At 49.5% G+C, this 12007-nt stretch overlaps 1 protein-coding gene and 1 pseudogene across 2 annotated transcripts in view; one reads left to right on the plus strand and one right to left on the minus strand.

The window, feature by feature from the left end:
- The window catches only part of ZNF704 (zinc finger protein 704), an 84959-nt gene that overhangs the window by 20358 nt on the left and 52594 nt on the right, over positions 1 to 12007 (plus strand). For both annotated transcript variants that reach the window (XM_016151468.2, XM_036232775.1), the window contains exon 2: positions 5773 to 5987. In XM_016151468.2, the coding sequence (XP_016006954.2) occupies positions 5773 to 5987 (215 nt within the window). The remainder of the gene's footprint in view (positions 1 to 5772; positions 5988 to 12007) is intronic.
- LOC118612347 lies at positions 5495 to 5613 on the minus strand (annotated as a pseudogene).

A 12007-nucleotide genomic window follows, 5' to 3' on the forward strand; every position in this document is an offset into this window, starting at 1 on the left:
CTCATTTTAAAACCGTCCCTTTATGTTCATTCTTTTAAATGCGAAAACCTCGAAAAAGTAAAAAAAAATCTCCTGTAATCCCACGACGTACAAGTCGCGTGTGTCCGTGCACGTCTACGTGCGTGTGTAACTGCAAAAGGGGAGCGGAGAGAGGGAGCCCGGGCCCGTTTCGTCTCAGCCCCCCGAGGTGTGCAGCTCTCTGGCCCACGGCACCGCTTCCCGGAGGCGGCGGGGTCACGCCCCACTTCTCCGTCTGCAGCATTTCTCCGGATATGTCGTGAACGGACGTGTCCCTCTTAGGGCTCGCACGTCAGCTGGCGTCCGTCCTTCCTTCAGTGGCCCGCGGAATGCCGGCTGCCTGGCTGCCCCACGCCGCGCTTACCCGGGCACGGGATTCCGGATGTTCGATTCAGCAATTTCACCCTCCGGGAACGTTTCCTACAAATATGTTCGCACGGGTGCGTTAGGGGATGAGCATACATCCGCGAGCACGTTCCTCGTGGCCTTGTTGTTAATGGCGAGAAGTTGAAAACTACCTCAGTATCTGTCGAGAAGAGACGCGTTTAAAATACGATCTCGCGAAATGTCATAATATTCAAAATGCAACGTATTCAGAAAAATAAGTTGCAAAGCAATATGTATAATCACATTCACATTGAAAAGCTCCAAACAGGATACGTGCACAGACAGGTGCTTAATGCATTTTAAGCTGTTCGAAGTTCTGCAGTAAATGGGTCAGCGCAGTTCTCCTGGGAGTCGGACCTGGCCGAGGAGAGTTGTACAGAGAGTGGGGAGCAACTGACAGCGTACCCTGTTTTCGTTTCTACACTTCTTAATTGACGTTTTAACCAGTGTGTATTTCGTAACCAATAAGCATTTCTAAAAAAAGTCTACAAAAGATAGTGAAAAAACAAGACGTTGGAGACTGGGAAGTCTCCGAGATTCTGCTCCCACTCCGGCCCCGTAACAGTTTGGAGGAAGAGCGGGGACCTCAGGCCAGAGAGGGTTGGCCGGAAGCAGGGCGGGCACCGGGGGTCCTGGCCCGGGGACACAGAGCAGCCCCGAGCCCTCTCCTCGGGGACCCGGGGACACAGAGCAGCCCCGAGCCCTCTCCTCGGGGACCCGGGGACACAGAGCAGCCCCGAGCCCTCTCCTCGGGGACCCGGGGGACACAGAGCAGCCCCGAGCCCTCTCCTCGGGGACCCGGGGGACACAGAGCAGCCCCGAGCCCTCTCCTCGGGGACCCGGGGACACAGAGCAGCCCCGAGCCCTCTCCTCGGGGACCCGGGGACACAGAGCAGCCCCGAGCCCTCTCCTCGGGGGGCGTCGCGCCCATCGAACAGCAGCCACGTGGGCTGTGCCCTCCTGTTTTCAGCAGAGCGTGCTCCCAGCTCCTCCCAGTAAGACCGGTGCCTTCCTGGACAAATCCTTTGTTCCGGTTTGTCGGTGTCCACGTGACAACGGAGTCAACTACGGCGCCTCCCACCTTCCAGCCCCATCCGGGATGCAGTCGGATTAGTCCTTTTGTGCGCGCAAGATCCTTTTTGTTTTTCTTTAATTACTAAATTTCCGCCTCGTATTTTCTCAAAAATCACCCGGCGACAGCCTTGCTGTTTTATGTCATTAGTTGTCACGCGGGGCTTCTAGCGTGGCACTTTCATCTGGACGTGTTCCTTCCGCCTGCTCAGATTCTAGGTTAAAGCCATATTTTCAGGTCAGCGACTCCCCCGACAAGGAAATCCTTCTTGATCTCGCAAGATTCGTGTCGTCTTGCCAAGAGTCCGTCCTTCTGGCACAGAGAGTCAAATCATTATCTCTGACGATGTGCATGGCCCGTCCTTAGCAGGCGGGGTCCCCCTTCGCGCCCTAAGAGCTCCGAGTGCTGGCCGCCACCCCGTCCTCCCCGCGTGGCGTGAATCTCCACGGACATTGGGGACGGCGTCTCGGGCTTTTTCTGGACTGCGGATTCGTTCTCGGCGGCCCGTTTGGCACGGACCCCTGCGCCAGGAAGCCCGGCAGGCTTCTGAGGAGGAGGGCAGCCCCACCTGCCGCCGCTCGGGGGAGGCGTGTCACCGGGCTGGTCCTCGGCCCTCCCCCGGTGCTCGGGGAGCCCCGCCCCGGGCAGAGCAGCCACCGGCAGAAGGGACCATCCCCGCCCCACAGGCTCCTGGGCCCTGGGCACGTCCTGCCTCCCCTCCGCCTGCGCCTCCCGATTCAACGCTGCCCCCGCGTCTCTCCATCCCATCCGAGCTTCGTCCTTTCCGGCTGTCTTCTGTCGCCGACTGCCCCGGCTCATACTGACAAGTCACCTGATTCCTCGACGTCGGCCTCAAGGAAGGAAGCCCAGGCCCTGCGAATCGCCGGGAGGCTCCCACCTGGGCATTGTACACCTTGCAGGGAAGAGAAAGAAGAACACCTTCTTTGGGCAGAAGGAGTTTAAAATTTCTCGGCAGGTGGAGAGATGAGAGAAATGTCCGTCTTTGTGGGTGAAGAAGCCTGTGGACCTGGCTCAAGTAGGGACTGGGCTGGAGCCCCACCTGGCCAGTGAGCAGGACCTACACACACGACTGCGTGTGGCAGCCCAGCATGCTCACATGGCGCCCGTGACAAAAACAGAAAAAAGAAAAAAAAAAAGCCCCCCAGACCGGTGGCTGCCTCTTTGTGGCACGTTACTTTTCCAATTTCTGGTCTGGCGGTCCCTGGGAGTGCGCCTCCCCCCCGCCCCGCCCAGTTACTTCTGGTTTGGTTCTTTCTTCCCTTTTTTTTTTTTTTTTTAAAAAAATAACAGTACAATGGAGGTATAATTTACACACCATACAATCATCCCCTTGTAAGACTAGAGTTTGGCGATTTTAAATAAGTTTATAGATATCACTACGGTCTGGTTCTAGAACATGTCCATCACCCCAGAAAGTTTCCAGGTGACCATTTGCGGTCAGTTCCCACTGCCACCCGCTGCCCCAGGCAAGCCCTGATCTGCTTTCTGTCTTTACAGATGTGTCTTTTCTGGAAATTTCATGTAAGTGGGGTCCTATCTTCCATTAGCTGCTGTCTTCTGCTAATGCAGTAGGAGCTCGGATTTCATCGAGGTTCATACTTTTTTTTTTTTTTGCTGCGTTCCTCCTGCTGATGTGGCAGGACCGACCCTCGCCCACGCCCCAGCGTTCACACATGCCGCTGCGTCCCCCGGCCCCCCAGCCGCCACCCCGTCTCCAAGCCCGGCTCCTCGGACTTGACTTCGAGTCCTCTCTCTCCTCCCTTCTCTCCTGTGAACTCTCCTTTTAAAAAAATCTTTTAAGTATTATATCTCATACGAATAAAGGAACATTTAAAAGAACCCGTAACATGTACACGTAAAGCGTAGTGATATAACGGACACCCACAAATGTCACCAGCCTGACAGTGGACCCCGCACTCCAAGTACATAAATCTCTTACTCATCTTGACATTTTTTGGTCCTTACTGGTCATTTCTAACTCATTTTAATTCCACTTTCAAACAAGGAGTCCGAGCTAAATAGTCTTTGAAATCTGTCACGTTGCTAAAATTCCTCATTCTACTGAGACATAAATTTTTTCATTTAGAATGTGTTAGATAAGATTTATAACTTACATTGTTGAATGGTGCTGTAATTTGTTTTATTATGAAGTCTTGACTAAGAGCATGACATACAATTATTATAGCATCATTTCTGTAGGAAATTTATTCTACTTTGTATTAATTTGCTTTAGAAGCTTGGGGGTTTTTTTCCCCCTAATTTTTATGATAAAAGCTGAGCTTCCTGTAACATTCTCCCAACTCCACCTCTCTTTGGACTGAATTCATTTAACCAGTCCAGTTGTCCCCTAGGGAGGTATGGATGTCCATTATTGCTACAACCTAACACTAATGACTGCTTAAATATTTAATTAACGTAATACTTGACACTCGGGGAGAAACGGTTTATAATCGTCACTCAGGCCTTTGCTTTCCTCCGTATGCCCTGTGTTTGGCTTGTTCCTGTCGTAACATCAGTGGAGAACCAGCTAGTACGGAAAAGGAAAAACACCCCTCCCCCCCTCGCTCCCACCTGCAGGCGGAAAAAGTTGCACGGAAAGTGATTAGAGATGGATTTTGAAAATACTTGCAGTTACATTTGTCGATTTTTCAAACTACATTTTTATGGAACATTCATTGCGTTTTTGGAAGTTTGAACTGTTTTCTTATTCTTTCCTGTGGCCTGTTGATGACTACTGAGCCAGTTCTTAAAAACACTTACTTTCCTTGGACTCGTATTTCATGGATGCATTTTGAGACATGGGGTAACTTTTCAATAAGTTGCAAGCAGACCACCAGCAGCGGGAGGTTTTTCTGTGGAGCTGAGGGTGGGTCCGCCAGGACCAGCGGGAAGTTCAGGCCAGCCCCACGGGACGAGGGGGCTCGGGCTCAGCTCCTGTGAAAAGTCCGTCCTAGCCAGGTGGATTCCAAGGCACATGTCATATCCGGGCCCTGGCATTTCTCAGATGTGGGCCGGTCTTGTGACTCTGACACACACATGCCTCAGAGTTGTTCCTTTCTGAAAATGCCTCCTGTTTGTGGCCGTAGACTTTATCGTTCTAAATCTATTCAATCGCATCTTTTATTGCTTTTTCTCATACCTAAAATTAAAAAGAAACAAATAAGCAGATCTCCCGTTCGCGAGGCTGAGCGAAGGTTTACTGACTCCACAAATGACCTCCCCGAGAGAGAAGCCTGTTGTGTGGACGTGTGATGTCTCACAGGCATGTTCTGAAATGTGCCTTTCTGACCAGCAAGCCAGCCGGCTCCCAGACAGCCGGGCTCCTCTTTGTACCCTTAAGGCTTGAGCGAGTTTGCTCCAGGCCTCCTTTGCGACGCCCGTCACCTCACCAACACCTCTCTTCAGCCTCAGTCTCCATCCGTCTTCCCAAACTCTGAAATCAATCAGATTCAATTCCCTGAGGCCTAATTTTATATTTGTCTTCAACCTTAAGCATCGTTGTATTTCGTCAACGAGTTTAAGAAAATAAAGAGGATTTTTTAAAACGTCATTAAGATCTTAACTGCTGTAGAAGAATAAAAAACAATTCTTCGTGCCTGAAATTAATATACTATCGTATGCCAACTGTAATTTAAAAAGAAAGAAATTATTTTTTTTTAAAAAGTTTCGTAAACCGAGGAGTCTGGTTACAGTCAGTAATCATAGTCAAAGATAAGGCTTGGTTTTCTATTAATACCTCTCTTCTGTTAAACAGAATCAGCATGAAACATTTGAGAATTTATTTACTTGAATTTTCGCAGTTGTGGAAGAAAAAACAGTGACGTTTTAAATTTTCAGATTTTTTTTTTTAGAAGTCTCATGCTTCCAAGCCTTCAAACGTTTTGCCCACCTAAGGCTTCTCTGTGTTCGTGAAGCTTCTCGTTTGCATTATGATGGAAGGTGCCCTGACTGTTTATTACTTTGTCATGCCCGTAGTTTTATTTATTTATTTTTTAACACCTACAGCATCTGGTCTTCCTAGGTGGTCTCCCATCCAAGTACTAACCAGGTCCGACCCTGCTTAGCTTCTGAGATCAGATGGGATCAGGCTCGTTCAGGGTGGCCTAGCCGTAGACTGTCCTGTGACTTTATTTCTATGTTTCATTTTTCCTGTTGAAACTATGAAATCTTCCAGACGAACCCGGAGGGCAGGGCGGGCCCTCTCCTCGGCCACCTGTGTCGTCCCGCAGAGCCGGTGTTTGTGCGAGTGAGGCTGTTTGCGTTTCGTTTCACAGGCGGGGAGCGTTAAGCGGGACATGACCTTCACGTTTCAACCGGAGGACCTAAAACGTGACTCTAGCAAAAAGATGTCTCATCAGCACTCGTGCTCCTCGGCCATGGAGGAAGACGGGAAGACGGCCGACCACGACAAAGAGAACACCCGCTCCGTCTGTCTGCTCGAGCAGAAGCGCAAGGTCGTTTCCTCCAACATCGATGTCCCTCCAGCAAGGTAAGGGGCGGAGGACCCGCTCCGTGTCTCCCCGGGGCGTCGGGGCGGGCGCTGTGACGGTCTCCCCGGGGCGTCGGGGTGGGCGCTGTGACGGTCTCCCTCCCGGCTCCGAGACCGACGGGCAGACAGGCGTGGAACGGGTTTTCTGCCAAGAACCTTTCCTGTGGCTTGTGGGAAATCGAGCTTTTCAGAAGCGACTTTGAGGCTGTGGCCGTTGGAACCACCACAGCTCTGGGAAAGAATGGTTAGATTTTGGCAAATGAGTAATAAGGAGCAAAGGGATAAATGTAAAAAAAAATAAAATAAAAATTTAAGAGCGCGAAATGTAGGACTGAGCAGAGAGCCGCTGAATAGCAAGGACACCGAGTCTGCGGTCTGGGCTTGCGAAGCTGTGGCCACAGGCTGCACTCAGTCCCTGGCCGCTTTTTGTGTGGCCTGCGAGATGAGAGTGATTTTACGTTTTTAGAGGGTTAAAAAAAATGGTGGCTATGTGACACAGATCATAGGTGGCCTGCTAAGCCTAAAATATTTGTGTAGGTGACTCATTACAGAAGAAGTTTGACGAACTCTGGTTTATATATGGTAATCCTTTTATGACAGATCTTTGGGACTGGGCCTAGAGGGTTTATCTGAAATATCAAAGGCTTTTATCGTATTATAGTTTTACTTAAACCACATCTGGTAGCACTGAACCAAAGGACAGACTATATTACGGTAGAAGGACTATGGAACAGCTGTAGAATATACATGTTAGATCTTTTATTTATTTTCTTGCTTTATCATTTATTTCGCCTAGACCTTTTTGGCATCCCAAAGATTGACAGATGTCTGTCATAGTAAGACGTAATAATTCTCGTTTTATAAATGAGTAAACAGACTCAGAAATGTTAAGTGATCACTTAGGAGCCCACATCGGACAAATGACTGACTGAAAACTGGAGTAGGTTTCTGGCCCTGAGCGGATTTTTTTCTTTCTTACCATCATTAGCGCTTCTCGACGAACATTTAATTTACAACTGTGATCCTTTCGCACACACTGATATTTCTAATCTCACCTGCTTTCCGGCCTCCAAAAACAACTCAACAATCAGGCAAACATTATTAGATAACCTGGATTATGGGAGCATGGCGTTTCTTATTCTCTTTTTTCCAGACGTCGTTTTTTTGGGGGGGAGGTGCCGATGCTTAAATTGGTTGGATTGCACCCAAACAGCAATTACAATTTGATGATGCAAAGTAACTGTTTTCTAATTATAACTCTAAAGCTAAAGAAATCTATTAGCAAGCCAGTTGTAACAGAAAAAAAAAGAAAAATATTCCTAGGCCTAACAGCAGTTTATTAGAATACACCAGATTGTTACTTTGCTGTTGGATAAAAAATGAACCATACGGTACTGTTTGTTTTGCAGGGTTTTTAAAATACAGTGATGTCATATTTATCACTTGCTGGATAAAATGAAATCATTTTCTCCTGATAGGATGCATTCTGAGAATTGTATAGTGTCAGAGAGTCCCAGAAATTCATTAACTTTGAGTTCAGAACCAGGAAATGACCTGAGCTGTAAGCAATACCCCACGAGTATGACAGACGGAGGGGGACCTGACTCGGCCGCCATCGTCGGTGGCGTTATCCATGCTTCTCCTTTGTCTTCTACATGCTCTGCTCCAGTCAGAGGAAAGTCTTCTGTGTCCAGCCTGGAATTCAGTGATGAGTGTCCTTACTGCTGAACTTCCAGAAGCCTAGCAGTTGCTGGAACAAATGTTTAATGTTTAACTGCATTAAAACCTTTGCAGGTCACAAACTCTGTAACCAATAGGAAATGACCGGATTGGGAGGGGGGCATCAGTAAGGTAAGACGGAGAACATTTCTAAACCCGCAGAGTTCTCCTTCCTGTACCAACACTGATGTCATCGACATTGTCTTAATCTTCTTAATTATAACTAGGAAAGCTTGTGTTTTATCACTCAAATTTGGCTGTGCGTGTGTGTGTATTTTATACAAAACTCTATACCGTTATTTGTGTTGACGTTATGACATTTCAGATACAGTAACTGTGTTTTATATCCTTTTATGATAAGCACACATTACTATCATATTAAAATATGTCGCCTGTTTAGAATCGCATTGTGAATTTAGAACTTTGGTCATTAAGAGGCCTTTTAAAAATAATCAATACTTTACATCATTTGCTGTTAACAAAGGACATGCTCTCTGGACCACTCGGGTAGTTACGAAATCAAATATTAAAGTGTGACATCTGCACATTTGCAGGCATCACGTCCAAAGAGACCTTGGGTAGTTAATAAAGAGACTTTCGTGTAAATCATTTTGGCAGCAAACTAGAGAGAACTGATCCGCAAAGCGTCAGGCAGACGAGCGGCCCTGTCGTGCCGGGCGGACTGCTTCGTCCCAGGGGCTGGGTCTGCGGGGACGCTCCAGGATGCTCCGGGACGCTCAGGGGGCATCGTCCTGCTTTGCGGCGCCTCACGGCACATCTCCGTTTGAACTGGGCGCTCTTCATTGATCGATGGCCGCGCGTGGCTCGGGACGACTCTGTGGGACGATGTGGCTGTAAAGCATTGGCCGATGGTGCATTTCAGCCCCTCCTGACATTCGGCCCTGAAGGGAGAATGACTCCAGCTGTCAGCAACAGTTTCATATGATTGTGATTACTATGAAGCTGTCCGAATTCCACCTGAGTCAAAAACAGGTTAAGTGGGCAGAGTCGCAGTTCCAGTTCTTCAAAAACATGCAAGCGGCTTCCTATCCAGAGCCGGCAGGGCCCGTCCCGTGGTTACCAGTGTTCCTTTCCCCGGGGTGACACCCTCGGGCCGGTCCGGGCACGCCGAGCCAGCTCACCTAGGCTTGACCTGGGTGGTCACACCTCCCGGCATTTGCTGCACTTCTTTAAATCCTAGTAACAAAGTAGTCAGTTATGCATGCCACTTGTAAACTTGGAAATGCAACAAATATATCATTTTTTAAAAAAGACTCCTCAGTAGAAAGGGTCTACTTTGTTACTGGCTTAACCTGTTACTGATTCTTCTCCTAGGTATTAACTGGTGTTTTTCTTCCCTGCTCTAAATAGAGTTCTGGGCGGAGAAGCCTTAAGGGGTGAGGCTGGGGAGTCCGGCTTACCTCGGAATGGTTTGGGAATTCGATCGTTATCTGTGAGGTTATAGAGAGCTATCCAAGCGGCACATTAGACCGACATTTCAGATCTCTGGGAAGAATATAATAATTTTCAGCGCTGAGAGAGTTCTGGCAGAGTGTGTTTCTATGTTGGAGATAAAAATAGCCGAGAAAATTGGACTGGCGGCCAGCAGGACGGGGGGCGCTGGGTTCTGCTGCCGTCGAGCTCCGCCAGGGAGGCCGCGGCCTTCGCCCGTGTCCCCGGGGCCAGCACCGCACCTGCCTCTGCCCCTTGGCGGCCCCGCTTCCTGGCCGCATCTCGGCCTCTCTGCAGAGAGGCCCCCGACTCCCAGCACTGTCGTCAGAGCCGGCGGGGGCCTGTGCCTCGCACGGACGTGACTGAGCCAGATGCAGAAAACCAGGAGGGTTTGGGTCTTTCTTTCCACCTCCGAAACCAGGAAGGCCCAACAATCTGCTAAGGGTAACAAGATGTAGAAGCCCGTTTTGTGGTTTTCCAATGTTCGGCTTTTGTTTTCAAAATGTTCGTTTGCGTATTACGATGCCAAATTAAATCGACAGTATTTTTTTATAACCACAATAGTGGGTGTAAAAAGATAGGTCATTTCCTCTCATCGGTGTATCAGACAGTGGTGCACAGCATGTACACATCTATATTTTTTATACTTTGACTATTTTTCTATGCAAACAAATGAAAAATACATTAAGGACATATATATATATATATATATATATATATATATATATATATTTATAAGCTGAGCGAGCACTGTACGGCCCATGTTTTCTACTCTAAAAATGTTGATTCGGTGTCTGTTGAACAGCATTTTCGTTTTTTTAATTGACCGCTAGATAACCACTTAGAAGTTTAGAATGTCCACGCAGAAGGAGCAGTTGTGACATGCCATCCCAAGGCCTTGCTTGCGCACAATTCAGGAAGCTTTCTTTCTCATCGTTTAAAAAACACACTTTCTTCCCGGGGTGGATGTTCTGTAGGAATCCGATGAACCGAGATCTTATCCGTTCCCGCTGGCCGCAGAGGCATGCGGCCTCGTTTCGTCACATTGTGGCAAAGTCCACTTAGCAATGACAAAGAGCCACAGCCTCTGGACCCACCCGGATGTGGCACCGAGGCAGGTCGGCACCAGCCCCCCGGACGAGCAAGAGGCCGGGCCAGCGCGTCCGGTAAGGAACGGGTGTCCACCACACCGCGCTAACGAGCCGGGTGTCGCCCGGCCCCGGGCCTCTTCTCCGCTGAGTCGCCCCTTCCGTTGCCGCCTCGTAGGCAGAGGGAGGCGTCGTTCCGTGGGAATTACGCCGCTCGCATTTCCTTCAGGGTCGGGGCCCCCCGAGCCCGCCCGGTCTAGTGCTGGGTCCGTCAGTCTCTCGGTCTCGCGTGGGAAACCACGCTGGTTTGCGACTTTGCCCAGCGTCGCAGCCAAGCCGTGGAGCTTCAGCGTGTGGCGTGGTGTTGGGGGGGTCGGGCGGGGAGATGAGAAACCGTTTCTTCGCGGATACGTGAAGGGCCGGCGGGCCCTGAGCAGCAGCCGTCACACGCGGAGGCCACCGGTGGCGGAGATGCCTGCCGGGAAGGGCGGCCCCTCCCTGTGCCCGCAGGCGGGTCTTTGCTGGCCCCAGGCAAAATCGGGCAGCACTCCGCGCTGGCTCTGCCCCCGGCGTGGGGACAGCTCCCTCCTGGGTATGTCTTTTGTCTCTTGGTATTGGAAGGCCATGCGTTCCTCTGGCTTCAGAGAAACCAGCCTTAACAGGGAAAAGCACCCGTTTCCAGAAATAGAAATGAAAAGACACTGAGTTTTTCTGAGCCCGTTGCTGAAACTTCAAAGCCCAAACGGGTTTGTTGCTTCCTCTCTATTTCCCAGACTCTGGGTAATCGAATTCTATAAATTCTAATTATCCACATAGAGGACAAACGCAGGCCTTTCCTTCTGCCTCCCTGGGCTAGAAGCGAAACTGGGCGTTGCGTCTGGACGACACCCAGAAAACCTGGCAGACGTCTACACCGCAGGCGCGGGAGCGGTGCTGAGCGTGGCGGGTTTGCGTCACGCCGGAGGCCACCGCGTTATCTCGCCGCGGAAAGAATTACAAGCATCTTGAAAGTCATCTGGTCCGTCCACATTATTTGAAAGATGGGAAAATCGGGTTGTTGGGTTTTTTTTTCCCAGCTAAGGGTTTGGGTTTGAATAATGGATTTAAACACTTTCTGTAAGCAAACTTTTTCGATCTTGCCACATTTTCACTGGCGAGGCAGCACTTCAGGGTCACTGAGCGCGCCCCGGTTTGCCGATGCGCTCGGAGTCTTTCTTCTCGTTTGAGAGGAGATGCTGCTCTCTGCTCCGCCCTCTGAAACACAGCACCTGCTTCGCCAGGCGGGGGTGTGGTGTGTTTCTACCGAGGAGCCCACTGGTTTCCTGCAGTTAGAACACAGTTTGACGTCGACACTGATAGTGGCCGAGGATCGAAGGGGGCAGCTTAGGGGCGATCGGTGCAGCCGGGGTGACGCATTGCCGTGTAAGACGCACAGTAAAGGAGACAAAAATCCAAGACAGGCAACAGTTTCATGTAAATCTGATCAATCAGGGGGAGAAGGGGAGCCACGGTTACTATAATTAGGATTATGATCAATCTTTTGGAAAATGGCATGTTTGATTTGATTAATAGAATACCTTACCTTTGTTTTCTTATTCCTGTGCCTTTGGACGCAGGAATAACAATTTTTTGAACAATTTTTTTTTTTTTTGGTTTAACGAGACAGAAAAAAATTAATCATCCTACGGTGAGAAAGATGGGCTCTAGTTTTAATGTTTGTCCCTCGAGTTTCAGGGGCTTTATTTCTCTAAGTTGAGCGAA

This window comes from Rousettus aegyptiacus, unplaced genomic scaffold (genome assembly GCF_014176215.1).
Source record: "Rousettus aegyptiacus isolate mRouAeg1 unplaced genomic scaffold, mRouAeg1.p scaffold_m13_p_15, whole genome shotgun sequence".
Taxonomy (NCBI): domain Eukaryota; kingdom Metazoa; phylum Chordata; class Mammalia; order Chiroptera; family Pteropodidae; genus Rousettus; species Rousettus aegyptiacus.